The sequence below is a fragment of the Rhynchophorus ferrugineus genome, unplaced genomic scaffold (assembly GCF_030347505.1).
Source record: "Rhynchophorus ferrugineus isolate W39M unplaced genomic scaffold, kcgeb_rfMv2 rfM10, whole genome shotgun sequence".
NCBI lineage: Eukaryota > Metazoa > Arthropoda > Insecta > Coleoptera > Curculionidae > Rhynchophorus > Rhynchophorus ferrugineus.
The window spans coordinates 4,172,885-4,193,525 of NW_027472589.1; the positions used below are offsets into that span (position 1 = coordinate 4,172,885).

Genomic DNA, 20,641 nt, shown 5'->3' on the forward strand with positions numbered 1-20,641 from the left:
ACTTAGATTTTTGAACAGTTTTTTTACAGTAACGAAATCAAATATTATTTCAAATGTGTTTTTACCTCATTTGTTTATTATTTTTGGTCATTCCGTTTTAGGATTATTTGTTTTAGAAGTGAATCCTGCTAATGAAAGAGAAATTTTAAAATGTGTTTATCCAATATAGATGATTGATTGCTTTTTACCAATTGAAAATAAACTAAATATTATTCCATCCAACGTTTATGCTATAACTGTTTTTTTCAGGTATTTGAAAGTTGAATCAACTGATTATTAATGAAGGCATAGGCATTGTTTTTTTATGGCGCATTCGCCATTTCTACTATTCATTACAGGTTTTGAATAACGACAAAGTAAAATTTCTCCAAATTATTTAATGAAAATTATTTTATAAAAATTGGCAAAAATCACTCGTTTAGCTTAATAGTCTTACTAATGTGATGTCATGTTCGTTATTCGATGGCTTTTAGTACCAGTATGACATCATCTAGCCAGTAATACGACTGATGCAAGTCGCCCTCACAAAGATACGGAACCCTGCTCCATGAGACTACATCGAATTTGGCAGGTTTCAGGACATCACGAATCAAACTTTGTACCTGAGCTTCGAACGTGTCTCCTCTAATGGGAAGCACTTCCGTAGGACTGTGGTCTGAAGAGCCTGGAAACACGAGTTGGTTTCAGTTAATAGAGTAGAGGCTAGTTATGTTCAGTGTACCTGATTCAACGTATGCCGAGAAAGGAAGCACCAAGGCCAGAAGCACGTAACCACCTGGTTGTAAAGTCTCTCTGATGTTATGTAGGATGGTGAGAGGGGTATTGCATCGATCCAGAAGGTTGAGACACGAGATCACCTCGAACTTCCTGTCCATAAACCATTTCTCGATGTCTAGGATTCTAAATTATTGCGAATTAATTTTCTCTGTAGAGTTTCCGGTGTTAGTCATACTCACTGATAACCTCTCCGAGTCAGGAGCTTCTTCATCGTGCCCGATACTTCGGTAACGTAGGTTTTCTTGAAGAACGGTGCCATTTGTGCTGTGACCTTGCCATCTCCCGCGCCCAGATCCAGCAGAGAATCGAGTTTGGTATCGTTTTCTATCTTGAGCAGTTTCGAGAGTTGAGATTGGGAGACAACAAACATCGAACCACATTCCAACCATCTGTAACAAGAACCATGATTAATTACGTTAGAACTACATACAATATTTTCAGATTGTTATTTTGTTTTCTATAAATTACATATAGTACTGAACATAATAATGAAGAGCATGAGTTTTAAACATCTCTGGAGTGATCAAAAGTGTATTGAGTTACACTATTTACAGATCAACATTTTATTATATTTTGTACATATTGTTACATTTGTCTGTGTAGAGAACCTGTTCTATATAGGAGGTGAGACTCAGTAATGATAGTGTCAATTGAACAGGTGATACTTATGTTATAACTTTAAATAGCAGCAGTGATATGGGACAGTATTCCCTGTCTAGACAATTTGTTGGGCATATGATTGTACAAGTTTAAAAAATGTCATATCTTCTATGGAGTGACTGAAATATAATGAAGGATATTAAGTTACTATTTCTGTAACTGTTTGGTATAAATAAATTGGAACCTATGCTTGAGGAATGAAGATATAGAAGAGGCCTGATTATTTTTGTACGAAACTTGCTCCATAATTGTGTTAACAAGATAATAATAGTATCTTTTTTTTGTAGATCGACTAGCGGGTATTCAAACGGTGGTTGTATTCCCAAAAATGATATAGAACATGCATTTTATTAGTCAAGATATGGTAAGGTGTTGCATCTTTATGCTGGGGACTATTCTGTCTGGATTGAATAATTAGAAATGATGTGGAACGTAGAAAACTATAACTGCTTTTGCAGAGTGAGTAGGTTATAACATATTTTACAATTAAATTATGATATTTTTTATATACAGAGTGATACATACATCTGTGTATAATATGAAGGGGTATTGATTGTTCTGATGGTCAGAAAAAATATTCTCGCGTTTTTATCAAGTAGGCCGTTGCACTGGTAGCCATTAAGCGAAATAGTTGGGCTTTCTCGAGCCGATGTGATGTAATTTAATGATCAAAGATGGCGCTAGACACCGCTAAATATTCGCACACCGATAAGGCAGCCTCGTAAATTCGCGCTCGGTTTTTGTCATCGTCACGCATTGCCACTTCGCGTTATTACGTCTTCGTCGGGGGAAAAACGCTCTCGTCAAAGGTTATGCAAACAATTCGACGATAATTAACCCGCCAAAGGGGCGCGTTTAGCGCTTTTTGCCGTCCACTCTATTATCGCTTAATACCAACAATTCGGTTTTTGTCGACCGTTCCTCGCCGGACATCGAATAAAATGTAAAAAATGGCGATAATGGCATTCCGATGCGTGGTAAACTACGGAGCCAAAGGCCATAAAAATAGCTTAAAGCGTGAAGGTATCTCTCTATGGCCGGCGGGTAGCGGCGGCCGATAGGCCAGAGTGCCGTCGCTCCGTATTTGATTCCAGCGCGATATTGAAATCGTATTCTCAATAAAAACTTGATTCGATGTCACTTTAAACGAGTTAGAAAAATATCGAATCATTTCCCAATATATAAATATTGGTTGGACGTTCTGTAACTCGAGTGGTGGTTAGTCTTTATTTTTTATAAGAGCTTAATGTAATACCCCTTCTGTTAAAACGCGAACTGAATTCGATTTTTCGTTAAAAATTAGCTTTAAGTATATATATTTTCATATATAAACTGAGGAACCTCCACCAAATTATAATTATTGACTAATGTTTTATGACTGTTAACTTTTATTTTTCAGAGGAATTTACTATAATACTTGTAATATTGTTATAACGCATTAGTGAATTCGAATTTTCATTAAAAATGAGCTTTAAGTTTATATTTTACATCGATATTGGTGGAACCTTCGCCAAAATATAATTATTGGTTGGAGAATCTGTGACTATTGTGGTTAACCTTTAATTTTCAGAGTAATTTATTATAACGCTTCCTATATTATTATAAATGCGATAATGAATTCGATGTTTCATTAAAAATTAGCTTGAAGTATATATTTTTCTTAAGTACTGCTGGAACCTCCACCAAAATATAATTATTGGTTGGAGAATCTGCGACTCTTATGGCTAACATTTATATTTCAGAGTAATTTACTACAACAGTTCCTATGTTATTATAAACGCGATAATAAATTCGATGTTTCATTAAAAATTAGCTTGAAGTATATATTTTTCTTAAGTACTGCTGGAACCTCCACCAAAATATAATTATTGGTTGGAGAATCTGCGACTCTTATGGCTAACATTTATATTTCAGAGTAATTTATTATAACGCTTCCTATATTATTATAAATGCGATACTGAATTCGATTTTTCGTTAAAAATTAGCTTTAAGTATATATTTTTCATAAGTACTGGTGGAACCTTCACCAAAATATAATTATTGGTTAGAGAATCTGCGACTGTTGTGGTTAACCATTATATATCAGAGTAATTTATTACAACACTTCCCATGTTATTATAAACGCGATGTTGATTTCGATTTTTCATTAAAAATTAGCTTTAAGTATATATTTTTCTTAAGTACTGGTGAAATCTCTACCAAAATATAATTATTGGTTGGAGAATCTGCGACTGTTGTGATTAACATTTATATTTCAAAGTAATTTACTACAACAGTTCCTATGTTATTATAAACGCGATAATAAATTCGATGTTTCATTAAAAATTAGCTTGAAGTATATATTTTTCTTAAGTACTGCTGGAACCTCCACCAAAATATAATTATTGGTTGGAGAATCTGCGACTCTTATGGCTAACATTTATATTTCAGAGTAATTTACTACAACAGTTCCTATGTTATTATAAACGCGATAATGAATTCGATTTTTCATTAAAAATTAGCTTTAAGTATATATTTTTCTTAAGTATTGGTGAAACCTCCACCGAAATATAATTATTGGTTAGAGAATCTGCGACTGTTGTGGTTAACCATTATATATCAGAGTAATTTATTACAACACTTCCCATGTTATTATAAACGCGATGTTGATTTCGATTTTTCATTAAAAATTAGCTTTAAGTATATATTTTTCTTAAGTACTGGTGAAATCTCTACCAAAATATAATTATTGGTTGGAGAATCTGCGACTCTTATGGCTAACATTTATATTTCAGAGTAATTTACTACAACAGTTCCTATGTTATTATAAACGCGATAATGAATTCGATGTTTCATTAAAAATTAGCTTGAAGTATATATTTTTCTTAAGTACTGCTGGAACCTCCACCAAAATATAATTATTGGTTGGAGAATCTGCGACTCTTATGGCTAACATTTATATTTCAGAGTAATTTACTACAACAGTTCCTATGTTATTATAAACGCGATAATGAATTCGATGTTTCATTAAAAATTAGCTTGAAGTATATATTTTTCTTAAGTACTGCTGGAACCTCCACCAAAATATAATTATTGGTTGGAGAATCTGCGACTCTTATGGCTAACATTTATATTTCAGAGTAATTTACTACAACAGTTCCTATGTTATTATAAACGCGATAATGAATTCGATGTTTCATTAAAAATTAGCTTGAAGTATATATTTTTCTTAAGTACTGCTGGAACCTCCACCAAAATATAATTATTGGTTGGAGAATCTGCGACTCTTATGGCTAACATTTATATTTCAGAGTAATTTACTACAACAGTTCCTATGTTATTATAAACGCGATAATGAATTCGATTTTTCATTAAAAATTAGCTTTAAGTATATATTTTTCTTAAGTACTGGTGGAACCTCCACCAAAATATAATTATTGGTTAGAGAATCTGCGACTGTTGTGGTTAACCATTATATATCAGAGTAATTTATTGCAACACTTCCTATGTTATTATAAACGCGATGTTGATTTCGATTTTTCATTAAAAATTAGCTTTAAGTATATATTTTTCTTAAGTACTGGTGAAATCTCTACCAAAATATAATTATTGGTTGGAGAATCTGCGACTGTTGTGATTAACATTTATATTTCAAAGTAATTTACTACAACAGTTCCTATGTTATTATAAACGCGATAATAAATTCGATGTTTCATTAAAAATTAGCTTGAAGTATATATTTTTCTTAAGTACTGCTGGAACTTCCACCAAAATATAATTATTGGTTGGAGAATCTGCGACTCTTATGGCTAACATTTATATTTCAGAGTAATTTACTACAACAGTTCCTATGTTATTATAAACGCGATAATGAATTCGATTTTTCATTAAAAATTAGCTTTAAGTATATATTTTTCTTAAGTACTGGTGAAACCTCCACCGAAATATAATTATTGGTTAGAGAATCTGTGACTGTTGTGGTTAACCATTATATATCAGAGTAATTTATTGCAACACTTCCTATGTTATTATAAACGCGATGTTGATTTCGATTTTTCATTAAAAATTAGCTTTAAGTATATATTTTTCTTAAGTACTGGTGAAATCTCTACCAAAATATAATTATTGGTTGGAGAATCTGCGACTGTTGTGATTAACATTTATATTTCAAAGTAATTTACTACAACAGTTCCTATGTTATTATAAACGCGATAATGAATTCGATTTTTCATTAAAAATTAGCTTTAAGTATATATTTTTCTTAAGTACTGCTGGAACCTCCACCAAAATATAATTATTGGTTGGAGAATATGCGACTCTTATGGCTAACATTTATATTTCAGAGTAATTTACTACAACAGTTCCTATGTTATTATAAACGCGATAATGAATTCGATTTTTCATTAAAAATTAGCTTTAAGTATATATTTTTCTTAAGTACTGCTGGAACCTCCACCAAAATATAATTATTGGTTGGAGAATCTGCGACTATTGTGGTTAACATTTATATTTCAAAGTAATTTACTACAACAGTTCCTATGTTATTATAAACGCGATAATGAATTCGATTTTTCATTAAAAATTAGCTTTAAGTATATATTTTTCTTAAGTACTGGTGAAATCTCTACCAAAATATAATTATTGGTTGGAGAATCTGCGACTGTTGTGATTAACATTTATATTTCAAAGTAATTTACTACAACAGTTCCTATGTTATTATAAACGCGATAATAAATTCGATGTTTCATTAAAAATTAGCTTGAAGTATATATTTTTCTTAAGTACTGCTGGAACCTCCACCAAAATATAATTATTGGTTGGAGAATCTGCGACTCTTATGGCTAACATTTATATTTCAGAGTAATTTACTACAACAGTTCCTATGTTATTATAAACGCGATAATGAATTCGATTTTTCATTAAAAATTAGCTTTAAGTATATATTTTTCTTAAGTACTGCTGGAACCTCCACCAAAATATAATTATTGGTTAGAGAATCTGTGACTGTTGTGGTTAACCATTATATATCAGAGTAATTTATTACAACACTTCCCATGTTATTATAAACGCGATGTTGATTTCGATTTTTCATTAAAAATTAGCTTTAAGTATATATTTTTCTTAAGTACTGGTGAAATCTCTACCAAAATATAATTATTGGTTGGAGAATCTGCGACTGTTGTGATTAACATTTATATTTCAAAGTAATTTACTACAACAGTTCCTATGTTATTATAAACGCGACAATGAATGCGATTTTTCATTAAAAATTAGCTTTAAGTATATATTTTTCTTAAGTACTGCTGGAACCTCCACCAAAATATAATTATTGGTTGGAGAATCTGCGACTGTTATGGTTAACATTTATATTTCAGAGTAATTTACTGCAACAGTTCCTATGTTATTATAAACGCGATCTTCAATTCGATTTGTCATTAAAAATTAGCTTTAAGTATATATTTTTCATAAATATTGGAAGAACTTTCACCAAAATATAATTGTGGGTTGGAAAATCAGTAATCGTCATGTTAATCTTAATTCATTGATATAATTTTGTATTATATATTTCTATTGTCATAACGCGATATTTAATTCGAATTTTCGTTAAAGCAATATTACATAATTAGTGCTTGTATTTGTAATTTGCTTGATTTTATTTAGTCTAATGCTCCTTTTTGCGGAAATTTAATTATAACGCGAACGTAATCATGAAGACACTCGCGTAAAAAAATCTATGCAGCCCTCACCAAAATATAAATACTACTAATTATATTTTGGCGAAGGCTCCACCAATTTTTTTACGCAAGAAAATGTTTTTAATTCCATGGAATAATCGAATCAGTGCGCGTCGGTCTTGTGTTTCCGGTCCGTGGTTGGTTTAGTAGGCAGCCGCGCAATACCATCTCGACATCTCATCAGTGCTGGATCATCAGTTGCGCGATTACCATCCTAATCGATCCATCAGCTCTGAGCAAATTACAAATTATCGTGGGTTATTCTTCGCAACCATTTGATCGGGTTCTCGGGGGTCAGTCCACGACCAATCGCCAATCACGGACGCTGACCAGTTACGATTTCCATTCCGTTGAGATTCGTGTTTTGAATCAATCGTTAATAACCATACAATATTCCAAATTGTCTGTTTTAATTACCAACTAACAATAGACAATTACAAAATAGTCTGTTTATTAAGTTAATTTGTTAACAAAGTTATTTTGTACATACAAATCATCAATCTCATACATCAACCGTGATATAGTTTTAAATATTTAATTAAAGATATTTTGATGATAATATGTATATATGTATAATATGTATATATGTATAATATGTATAATATATATATATATATATATATATAATATATATATATATATATATATATATATATATATATATATATATATATATATATATATATATTATACATTATATTATACATAAATTTGTGACGTCAAAATGTCGCAATGTTGCCGCATCAACTCTGAGTTTTAGTTCAGTTTGGCTTTGAAATACAACAAAATTCTAATCTAAATAAAATAATTGAACAAAAATATTATTACTTATATTTTGCTAAGTTAAAATTGACAGTAATTTAGACGAAATTTCCCTAATATAACTAAAAAAAATATTGAGTGTAAAATTGAGAATGACAATGTTTCAAAATATTCAAAATATTACTGTAAATATTATGTTGGCGATGTTATTTTTATTATTCAGTATATTACTGCATATTAATTCATTAATTCATATTGCATAATGTAACATACTAGGGATGCTGAAAAAATACCGATGCTGTATAAATAATATAAATACCGATATAAATAAAGATAAACACGGATAACATAAATATCTGTCGGAGACTGCACGTTTTACTTTTAATATTACAAATTTATTACAAATAATATCTTAATATAACATAATATTTACATTATTCTACATATAACAACCATCATGATTGAGGTGGTTACCATTAAAATACACACACACACACACAAAATTCCATCAAAATCGGTCTATTTGGGAGGAGTTCAATTACATACACACGGAAGATTGGGAGGTTGGAGTGAAAAAATATTGGTAGTGTTATATTTTTAAAATAAGACACTATCGGTCTTTTATAACAGGTCAATTGAAAAGTCACCGGCCTACCATAGTAAAACACATTTTTTGGCAAAATTATGATTTTTTAATCAACATAACTCCTTTTAAGGGCGATACAATGATTACAGCGACCCTCCAACTTTTCGACACCATCTTTGTAGTACGATTTGTCCTTTGCTTCAAAATAGGCCTCAGTTTGGCGATCACCTCTTCATTCCATCAAATTTTCTTCCCAGCGAGCATTCTTTTGACATCTGAGAACAGGAAATAGTTGCTGGGGGCCAGATCTGGAGAATATAGTGGATCAGGAAGGAAATCGAAGCCCAATTCATGGATTTTTTACACGGTCAGCATGGTCTTGGTGAAGCAGCACTTTCTTTTTCTTCAAATGCGATCGTTCTTCGGCGATTCCGTTCTTCAAACGGTCCATAGCGATATGTAATAGTCGCGTGTTCATGGGTCGTCCTTTTTCAAGGTAGCCAATGAAAATTATTTCATGCGCATTCCAAAATACAGACGCCATAACCTTGCCAGCCGACTGTGAATTTTTTAAATGTTTTCGTCAGTAACAACCTCTTTTGGGCGTCCACCGTCTTCGGTGCTCATTTTACCACGTCTAAACTTAGCATACCAATCCTTGGTGGTTGGTTTTTCCGGGGCAGTGTCCGGAAACTGGATATCAAGACAAGTTTTTGCTTCAACTGTATTTAATCCCTTAAAAAAGCAATATTTTATCAACACGCGAAATTCCTTTTTATAAATTATTTTCACAATAACAAAAGTTGTTTTACTCAAAGTGCTATAATTCACAAACTAATGATCCGACAACTGTCAAATTTGTACACGCATCTTTTGAGGGTTAGGGCTAACTAAAAAACATATGGATTTAATTCTAGTAGCGTCATCTATGTGTCAGGCCGGGGATTTTTCAATTGACTTGTAAAATTTTTTAAGTTCCTTCACCATTTCGTCATTAAATTGAGTTGTGGGTTGGTTACCAAGTAAACAAAACTTTTTAATAAGCCGTGGGGGTGGTTATAAAAACTTATGGTTGTTCATTAAAAGTTATTTCCCTCCGCAAACCTTAATCATCGTGTCCGGGCTTTTGCCCGAGAGGACCGCCCGTTTGGCGGGCGAGAAGGAGACGGGAAAATTGGTGGATGAAAACGAAAATCATTTCGACCGGTTATGCCGGAGTTTTCTGTTCTCTTCTCTCCTCGCGCCGCGCCATTAGAGCGCTACGCGGACGGCGAAAAGAACAATATGGGACCCGAAGACGAAGAGGAAAAAAGGAGAAATAGTTTAATAATAATTGCGTCGAGACGCTGAGATAGGAACAGTGGCGTCGTGAAGCTCCTGATGGCCGAAATGGTGTAGAACTTGTTTGATGACAATTTGTTTGATATTCGTCATCGAGAGTCTTTGATTTTAATGCCATATTGATTCGAATTTTCCGGAACCGACAAATCAGATCCTCCACCAAAATATAATTATTAACTTTTGTAGAAAACACCAAATAATTTTTTTAAATTAATTAAATTTTACACTAGATATGGTTAGTACAATCTTAATTTATAAATTGATTTATAACTGTTCCATAGTGCTTGCTTCTCAAACTCTGCAGAAGGACTTGTGGAACTTCAACTCTAACGGCTCTATTTCTCAAATAAATATGAGTTTCAAAAACCTGCGACTATTTTGCTTCGACGTTTTAAAAGAACCTGGTGTGGTATTTGGTACTAATCTACGAGATCAGTAAATTGTTAACAGGAAACTATTGCCAATTGCTGCAGTCGTAGCTTTTTAAAAAAAAAAGTCTCGCATCAAAGGACATTCCCAACATTTAAATCAATTTCGGTTAAAGCTTCAATAAATAGTGTCTTGAAATCACTCCTCTATATGCTCCATACTGTTGATATACTACTAACAAAACAAACAGTACTTGGAACATTTGCTGATTAAACAGTCAATATGACAACAGTCTATCTCTGCTTAGGACTCTATTTTACTGATGCAGGTACAACAGGGCAATAGTAAAACATTATATTATAAAGTAGGATTGTACTAAGTATATCTAATAAGATGTGAATATATATTTTGATACAGTAGATAAAAATAACTCTGATCAACCGTGATATAGTTTTAAATATTTATTTAACGATATTTTGATGATAATATGTATATATGTATATATATGTATATATATGTATATATATATATATATATATAGTCTATTCAAACTTTATTTATATATGCGTCATGTAAATCTGTGACGCCAAAACGTCACAATGTTGCCGTATCAACTCTGAATTATGTATCAAACTGAATTTTAGTTCAGTGTTGCTTTAACACAACAAAATTATAATCTAAATAAAATAATTAAACAAAATTGTTATCAAATATAACTTATTTTAACACTATGGTACATCTAAAAACTACAGTTAATTTTACAGCAACAAAGTTAATAGGTTAGAGTTATAACCTCTTATGACTATTAGTTTCAAGAATTTTGCATACGTCTGGCAACCGGACGACTTTGACAGGCTCATTCGTTTACTCGAACACGTAAAAATGAGAAGGAAAATAATGTCCGATATTAAAACGAATTTACAAATTGCAGCAGGCAATAAATGAAACATCTTGATGACATCAATTGCTAAACTGACTGAAAGTTATTTGAGATGTTGAGCTAGGTTATCGTCCAATAAGTCTTAGAATTATTTGTCTTCGAATTTGCTCGGTTCTCCAAGTCGTTTTTTGTCATTGATATCAAAATTACCAGTATTAAATCACTGAGACCAAAACCGACAGTTTTGACAGGATATGACGGAGCAGCATCACCGTAAAAGCGCTTGATCTGATCTGTTTATGATTTAACTAACTGTATTTCGATGATTTTGATAACGATGCGTCCATATATAAACAAAATCCGAAAGATACTTTCGGCTAGATATCGGAGACAAAAGCCTACTCAGGAAATCTCTTTAAAATCACCCCCTCCTCCCTTCACCGCCGCCCCAGCTCCCCTTTATTCATTTTAAATTACCATCCACGCCAAATTGCCCATTAAAAACCATCAATTCCCCACCTTCAAAGGCCGGACGGACCGAACCGACCCCCTGCCCCTCTCCCCGGCCCGTCCCCCCCTCGCTCTGCCGAAATCTTCTTATTATCGATTTAATTAAAAAGGACGGTGCGGGACCGTCATCGGCGGAGAGTCAGGGGGGATGGCGAGGGGCGTGGGCGGGGGACGGGGACGGCAAGGACGTTAGGTAAAAGGTGGGGAGGGGTTGGCGGGCGTCTCGTTCCGTCGCGGGCGTCGGTCCTTCTCATCGACGCTGCCGGTGAGTTAAAAAACAGCGCACGGCGATCAATACATAAAAATTTCATATTGAAAATGATTGAATGGCCCCGGCAGAAGCGTATCGGTCGTGAGAATGAACTCGAAAAAATCGTAAAAAGTACAAGCAACATTCCTGTGTTATTTACCAATAGTTATCATCAAGAATTTTCGAAGAATGTGTAGAAATAAACAATGTCCGTGATTATTATTGAAAAGATTGGATTACCTTATAGTATGTCCAGGGCGGACTCTCGAAAATATAATATTATGAATCAAATAAAAGTATTGATAAATAATGATTTCCATTCATTCATTCACAGTCCTTCAGTTGAAATTGTTAAAACGTAGAGCTATCGCATATTTAGAACGTGAACAATCTATTTACTATCTTTAAATTTCATTAAAAATTAGCTTTAACTATATATTTCTCAATCAACTAAGAGGAGCCTTCGTCAATATATAATTATTGGTTGGAGAATATGTAACTTGCGTGGTCAACATTTATTTACCAAAGTAGTTTACTATAATACTTCTTATATTATGATAACGTCATACTGAATTCGAAATTTCATTAAAAATTAGTTTTAAGCATATATTCCACATATGTAAATACCGGAGGAACCTTCACCAAACTATAAGTATTGGTTGAAGGACCTATAACTTGTCTGGTTAATCTTTATTTTTCAAGGTAATTTACTATAACAGTTATTATATTGTAATAACGTGATATTGCATTCAAATTTACGCTAAAAATTAGCTTCGAATATAGATTTGTCATATATAAACACTGGAGGAGCCTTCACCAAAATATAACTGTTGGTGGGAGAACCTGTAACTCGCATGGTTAACCTTCATTGTTCAAAGTCATTTACTATAACTCTTACACCGTAGTAACGCGATATAAATACGAATTTACGTTAAAAATTGGTTTTGAGTATAGATTTTTCATATATAAATACTGGAGGAACCTTCACCAAATTATAACTATTGGTGGAAGGACTTGTAACTCGTCTGGTTAACTTTAATTTTTCAAAGTTATTTGCTATAACTCTTCTTATATCGTAATAACGCGATATTGAATTTGATTTTACGTTAAAAATAGCTTTGATTATAGATTTTTTTATATATAAATACTGGAGGAACCTTCACCAAATTATAACTATTGGTGGAAGAACTTGTAACTCGTCTGGTTAACTTTAATTTTTAACTAATATCGTAATAACGCGATATTGAATTTGATTTTACGTTAAAAATTAGATTTGGTTATAGATTTTTCATTTATATACACTGGAGGTACCTTAGAAAGTATGAACCTCATTATTAAAATTCTTACATTAGTTTTCAACAGTACGTATCTTTTCTAATAGCTGTTTTACATCCACGTTGTTGTGATTTGGTAATTCAAATAAATAAAATAGATAAATCATTTTATATAACAGGTCAGTGAAAAGTCCCCGGCCGACACATAGATAGATGGCCCTACTAGAATTAAATCCATATTTTTTTTAGTTAGCTCTAACCCTCAAAAGACACGAGTATTAATTTGACAGCTGTCGGATTATTAGTTTGTGAATTATAGCATTTTGAGTGCAGCAACATTTGTTAGTGTGAAAAAATAGATAAAAAAGAATTTCGCGTGTTGATAAAATATTGCTTTTTGAAGGGAAAAAATACAGTTAAAGCGAAAACTTGGCTTGATGCCGAGTTTTCGGACACTGCCCCGGGAAAATAAACCATCAAGGATTGGTATGTTAAGTTTAGACGTGGTGAAATGAGCACCGAAGACGGTGAACGCAGTGGACGCCCAAAAGAGGTTGTTACCGACGAAAACATTTAAAAAATCCACAAAATGATTTTGAATGACCGTAAATTGAAACTGAATGAAATAGCAGACACCCTAAAGATGTCAACGGAACGTTTACATCGTATCATTCACGAATATTTGGGTATGAGAAAGCTCTGTGCAAGGTGCCGCACGAGCTCACTTTTTACCAAAAATAACGACGAGTTGATGATCCGGAGCAGTGTTTGAAGATGATCAAGCGTAATAAATCTGAGTTTTTCCATCGATATCTGACAATGGATCAAACATGGCTCTATCATTGCACTTCGAGGTCCAATCGATAGTCATGCGAGTGGACTGCACACGATGAACCCGCTCCAAAGCGTGGGAAAACGCAACAGTCGGCTGGCAAGGTTATAGAGTCTGTATTTTGGGATGCGTATGGAATAATTTTCATTAGCTAAGAGGAAGGACCATTAACAGCGACTATTACATAGCGTTATTGGACCGTTTGAAGGACAACAGCCGCATTTGAAGAAAAAGAAAATGCTGCTTCAGCAAGACAATGTATCCTGTCAAAATCCATGAATTGGACTTCGAATTGCTTCCTCATCCACCGTATTCTCCAGATCTGGCCCTCAGCGACTATTTCCTCTTCTCAGATCTCAAAAGAATGCTCGCCGGGAAGAAATTTTCGTCGAATGAAGAGGTGATCAATGAAACTGAGGCCTATTTTGAAGCAAAGGACAAATGGCACTACAAAAATGGCATCGAAAAGTTTGGACTTTTCAATTGACTTGTTACTTAATATTGAATGTGTGATTTGATTTTAGTTCCATTTTCGTTAGGTCTTGCTCAGTTTTCAGAGTAGTTCGGGTCCCGTATCGATTGTCCCGATTTTCCCCGGAATAATGTCATACTCGAAATCCGATACCCTGAAACCGGCCCACCCCTCCCCCCGCAGGACAATCCGGGACGTGCACGGATCGGCAGTAAAAACGCCATCGCATTTAAATCAGCACTTAACGGAATAAAATGCCCTCCCCCGAAACGTCCCGGACGATTCCCAGTCGGGTCGTACGGCGTTCCGGGATTCGTATGGTTTTTTTGTCAGTCGGCGTCGCCGCCGCGTCCACTTTCATTTGCCGAATCGTAAAAATTAAAAACGTGCCACGGCGCCGGGCGAATGTAATTAAGCTGAGAGCTCGGCCGGAACCCGGTTTATATCCCTCCTTGGAATGGATTAATATCGGGTCGGGATGGTGGAGGCGGCGGCAGCGGTGGGGCAACGGACGGGGTGTGGAGGAAGGTCGGGCTGATTGTGGGTTAGTTATCCCCTTTGACGGGGAGGTGGCAGGTGCGCTAGGTGAAATGTATCTTTCGCGGCTATGGTGCGGGTGGTCTGTCGCTGATTTTAATATGAAAGTTTCCATTTAAGATATCGAACTTTTGTTTTGAGATATCGCCCCATCGGTCATTAAATTTTGTTTTGCAAAAATTAGGAGTGAGGCGTAAAAATTTCGATATAAAAATCTAGAATTTTTGAGGAGCGTATCGAACTTTTGTTTTGAGGTTTCCCTCTTCCCCGCGTGGCATCAAAAGAATCTTCCGTTGAAAATTTATTGGGATGTTGGAGTGAAAAAAATATTGATAGTGTTATATTTTTAAAATAAGACACTATCGGTCTTTTATAACTGGTCAATTGAAAAGTCCCCGGCCTACCATAGTAAAACACATTTTTCTGGCAACATTAGTTTTTTTTTATTCAACATAATTCCCTTCAAGGGTGATACACGGATTATAGCGACCCTCCACCTTTTCCATATCATTTTTGTAGTACGATTTGTCCTTTGCTTGAAAATAGGCCTCAGTTTCGACGATCACCTCTTCATTCGACGAAAATTTCTTCCCAGCGAGCATTCTTTTGAGATCTGAGAACAGGAAATCAGTCGCTGGGGGCCAGATCTGGAGAATACGGTGGATGAGGAAGCAATTCGAAGCCCAATTCTTGGATTTTTGACACCGTGCATGATCTTGGTGAAGCAGCACTTTCTGTTTCTTAAATGCGGCCGTTTTCTGCGATTTCCTCCTTCAAACGGTCCAATAACGTTATATAATAGTCGCTGTTGATGGTCCTTCCTTTTTCAAGGTACTCAATGGGAATTATTCCATGTGCATCCTAAAATACAGACGCCATAACCTTGCCAGCCGACTGTTGCGTTTTCCAACGCTTTGGAGTGGGTTCATCGTGTGCAGTCCACTCGGATGACTGTTGATTGGACTTTGGAGTGAAATGATGGAGCCATGTTTGATCCATTGTCACATGTCGACGCAAAAAGGCGGGTTTATTACGCTTGATCATCATCAAACACTGCTCTGAATTATCAACTCGTCGTTGTTTTTGGTCAAAAGTGAGCTCGTGCGGCACCCACTTTGCACAGAGCTCTCTCATACCTAAAGATTCGTGAATGATATGATGTACACGTTCAGTTGATATCTTTATAGTGTCTACTATTTCATTCAATTTCAATTTACGGTCACTCAAAATCATTTTGTTGATTTTTTTAATGTTTTCGGTCGGTAACAACCTCTTTTGGGTGTCCACTGTATTCACCGTCTTCGGTGCTCATTTCACCACGTCTAAATTTAGCATACCAATCCTTGATGGTTGGTTTTCTTGGGGCAGTGTCCCGAAACTCGGCATCAAGCCAAGTTTTTGTTTCAACTGTATTTTTTATCAACACGCGAAATTCCTTTTTGTCCATTTTTTTCACAATAACAGCTGTATTATGTATTTGTTCTGTTGTTCCGTGTTTATTAGGGAAGCCAAATTGTTGGTCTGGAATAATAATTCTCTTCTCTGCGATTATTTTGAGTCTTTTAATGTATAGTTTTTCGAAAATTTTAGAGATCACGGATAAGAGGCTTATAGGACGACACAGAGGATACGTTTGAAGACATTTAACAACTGAATGACTTTTGTAGACTCGATTACGTGCTCGAAGGTTTCAGAGAGCATTGTATCTCTTTTTAATGAGGAATAAAATAACAATAAAAAAGTGGAATATTGTTTGGTGTTAAAACGAATTTACAAACTGCAATAGGCAACACAGTATACATCTTGATGACGTGAGTTCACTGCTACTTTAGATATACTATATTTGTATATCTACCTAGTTAAGAGTCTCATCTAGTTAAGAAACAGCGTCCTTCTGGTTTACGCGTCCGAGTCGTAACGCGACATCATCCTGCGCGATCCCTTTCGCGCCTCCGGTCCGCCGCGATTAAGAAAATGGAACGATCCTCCTGCCTAATAAGAATGTTTTCAATTATATCGTAGTTAATTTGGTCGGGGATCGAGTTCGGAAGCGGCAAAACGGCCGGGCATATGGGGCGACCCGTCGCGACCGAGGCCCAACAAACGTTCTCGCGCAGGCCGTACCATTAAAACGGCCGCGTCCTCTAAGATAAGCATTTTATTGGTTAATTTCGAATTAATAATGGCGGAATTCGCTCTGGGAGATGCCGCTAATTCTAATAATTTTCTTATTTATCTCGGCGTTCGCGAAAAAGTGGTGTATGTTCGAGAGGGAGGAGGTTGGACCGCACCAATATCGTTTTAGATTCGCATTTTTTGCCTGTTCTTGTCAACACTGCTGTCATGTGAGTCCATCTGACGGTTTCATCGTAAAGTTTGAGGCATTTTTAACGATATACGTACTCAGAACATTTTGTCGCATGGATGCTATTTGTTTATTTTATATTTAGTTGGACGTTTCGTCTCGGCAAAAAATGGAACTGAATCGTGAATATTTTCGTGCGATCATTTTTAACGATTTTGATAACGACGTTGATTTTCACAAGAGTGCATCAATCCACTTAATTTCACTTTTGGTGATGAAGCTCCGTCTAAAAACCACTGTTTATAGCTGGTTTAGTGAATTCAATCGTGGCCGTAGTTCGCTGTCCGACGAGTTTCGCGAAGGTTGTCCAAAATCGGCTCTTGTGCAAGAAAACATCGATGCTGCGTGCGAAATAATTAAGCAAGATCGTCATGTCACCTATTATGGGATTGATCCATTCCTAAGCATTAGTTCCACCGGCATATATTAGATTTTACATGAACGCTTAGCTGTGCGAAAGTTATGTTCGCATTGGATCCCACATAATTCGACAATCGCTCAAAAAAGAGCTCGTGCCGATTGGTGTAAAGAAATGTTTAAGTTTTCGTATGAGCCCGAAAGTAAGCAGCAGTCGACTGTATGGGTGTTCCAAGATGAATCAAATCTAACAAAAGTTGTTCGCGCACGAAGCACTCCAAAGAAAATGGTGGCTTGTTTCTTCGGGAAAACTGGTCATATTGCAACAGTGCCTCTAGAGGATCGCATAACAGTAAATTATGATTGGTATACAACCATTTGTTTGCAAGAAGTCTTCGGTGAAATGAGGAAAATCAACAAGAGACGTCGGATTGTTGTTCATCATGACAATGCGAGCTCTCACACATCGGCCCAAACAAGAGACTATTTGAGCACTCAAAAATTGAATCGAATCATCGAATTGATGGATCATCCGTCGTACAGCCCTGATTTGGCACCCATTGACTTCTTTTTGTTCCCATCCGTGAAGAATAAACTGCGTGGTCAACGATTTTCATCGCCCGAAGAAGCTATTGAAACGGTCAAGAATCATGTTTTGAATCAATCAATCAATCAATCAATCAATGTTTTGAAGAATCAATAACCGATTTTTATTTTTATATTTCCAAAGGTTAATTCTTTAAGGGTATGCCCTAAAGAGGATTTTTCAAAACTTGCTGTTTTAGTCTCGCGGTATCTAATTTTAAGGTTTTTTCTCTAAATTTGAAGCTTTATTGCAAAAATCGATACAATGTATTTTATTAAAAGTATTGTGCATCGATAGCCGCTACTTTCTTCCCCATCTTTCCAGCAATTTACGGATTCCATCTCGAAAGAACGATGTATGCTTTGAGGCTATCCAAGAGTCGGCCTCTTTATTGGTATCTTCATAAGAACTGAAGCGCTGCTCAGACAAGTCACTCATATACCGGAACAAGTAGTAATCAGAGGAAGTCTAGTAGTACTTACCATTTTATAACCTTTCCAATATATTTTCATGCGTTTTGCAACATGTGGTCGTGCGTTGTCATTCTGACGAATAAGCTTATAGTGTTTTTGCTCATACTCCGTTCGTTTTTCGGGCAATGCACGGCTCAAACGCATCTATTGTAGTCAGAAAAGGGATTTTCAAATAATTTATGTGGTAGCAGTTTTCTTTCGGTTTGGAAGTTTCTCATTGCAAGCAAACGTCTAGTTAGAGTTGCTTTATCAATTGCCAAGCGCTGTCTGACACTTCTTTAATTAAGTGTTTGAGCAGTATTTTCGTCCAATAAGTCTTGTATTTCATTGCTTTCGAATTTTTTAGGTAGTTCAGACCCTTCTTTTCCATTGACATCAAAAATGCAGCATCTTTCTTAATCTGAATAGACCCCAAATGAAGTACAATCTAAAGAATTTGAAAAACTTTGTTAATAGTATTTATTAATACAATTCACACAATTTGACAACACTTCAACAATTATAAATATGCACTTTTAAAACGTTTTGGTGGTCGCGCCTTCAATTATACAGACAAGGGCTCACGTCTTGGTGCAGATCGACCATATCCGAGTTCGTTTTTTTCCCCGAAGTCTCACTAATTATCACTGAACTACTAAAGAGGCAGTAAAAAAAAGGACAACTCGGGTTACTAATAATTATGTATTTTATTATAGCAGTGGGACTGGGAGCGATATAATTATGCCGACTGTATAGTAAAATCTTGGTTTAACGTCCGATTTTTCTGTTTTGATACGCGCCGGTTTAATAAGGGACCGATGAAAAACTGCGCTAACCGTTCCGATGACATTTCGCACCGTTCCAATCCCGATAGCTTTTAATTAGATTAAAAATTCAACCGTTCTGTTCGGTTTCTCGAAAACCGTTGATAATTCGGACCGATACCCGATAATCAAGGCCAACTTGACGAAACCTGGTGATGAGTACCTGTTAAACAATTGCGACAAGAAGATAAGAAGATATTTATCTATTTACAGTATTATTTTAACTACTACCAACTGATCATTTACAGTAAATAGAAGAAATCCCGAGTCAAATTTCTTTCTAATCATTTACTTTACCAAAGAAGGCAACTATAAAACTCACTGATTTTATTAATGCAGTTTTTACTACTAACGCCTAAAGTATTTGAATAACTCTTGTTAAAAAGGCTAAAACTAATCGTACAAAAAACCTAATAACAGTTTGGTTTTATGAACTAACATCCAACAGTTGACCAGGTAGACAGAATTATAAATATTATTGAAAAAATGTACGAAGAGAAAAAGTTTGCTCAGTTATATTCTTGGACGTAGAACAAGCCTTCTATAAAGTCTGCCATAAAGGAGTCATGTATAAACCATAAAATGTTATCCAAGCAATACTTTGAACTCTTAAACTGGTCTCTGGTCTGGCGAAGATGTTTAGAGTTAAATACGAAGAAGCTTAGTGAACAATGGCAATTTGTATGGAAAGACTTCCCCTGCAGGCAGGTGTGCTACTGGGAAGTGAATTGCGACCAGTATTTGATGTGCAGTACATTCGGGACTTGCCTACATTCAGTAAAAATATTATGCTACATTTGCAGATGACACAAGTTTGGATCGGAGATAACAGCACTGAAAAGTTACCTAAAACTTATAAATAGCTATTGTCGAAATACAATGCTGAATAGAAAAATAGTGCATTAAAGTGAATCAAAATAAATCAGTGTATAGATTTCATCAACAAAAGAATTAAATATAAGTCAGTATATATAATTTTGGTATGACCCTTGATGTTAAATTGAGGTGAAAGCCACATGTTAAGAAAAAATGCGAAGAACTTAAGCTGAAGTACCAAAAATGTACTAGTTGTTATTTTGAGTAGATATTCGGC

The 20,641-nt window shown here is 35.0% G+C and overlaps 1 protein-coding gene and 1 long non-coding RNA gene across 2 annotated transcripts in view; one reads left to right on the plus strand and one right to left on the minus strand.

Moving 5' to 3' along the window:
- Nucleotides 1-362: 362 nt before the first annotated feature.
- LOC143203665 (protein-L-histidine N-pros-methyltransferase) overlaps nt 363-20,641 on the minus strand; it is a 135,429-nt gene continuing 115,150 nt past the window's right edge. The window contains exons 3-5 of the mRNA XM_076415920.1: nt 957-1,166; nt 722-900; nt 363-664 (exon numbers count right to left, since the gene is read on the minus strand). Coding sequence (XP_076272035.1) covers nt 456-664; nt 722-900; nt 957-1,166 — 598 coding nt within the window. The 3' untranslated portion in view covers nt 363-455. The remainder of the gene's footprint in view (nt 665-721; nt 901-956; nt 1,167-20,641) is intronic.
- On the plus strand, nt 1,131-1,658 carry LOC143203667 (uncharacterized). The gene is made up of 2 exons (XR_013007396.1): nt 1,131-1,401; nt 1,464-1,658. It is a non-coding gene; the product is annotated as an uncharacterized LOC143203667 (long non-coding RNA).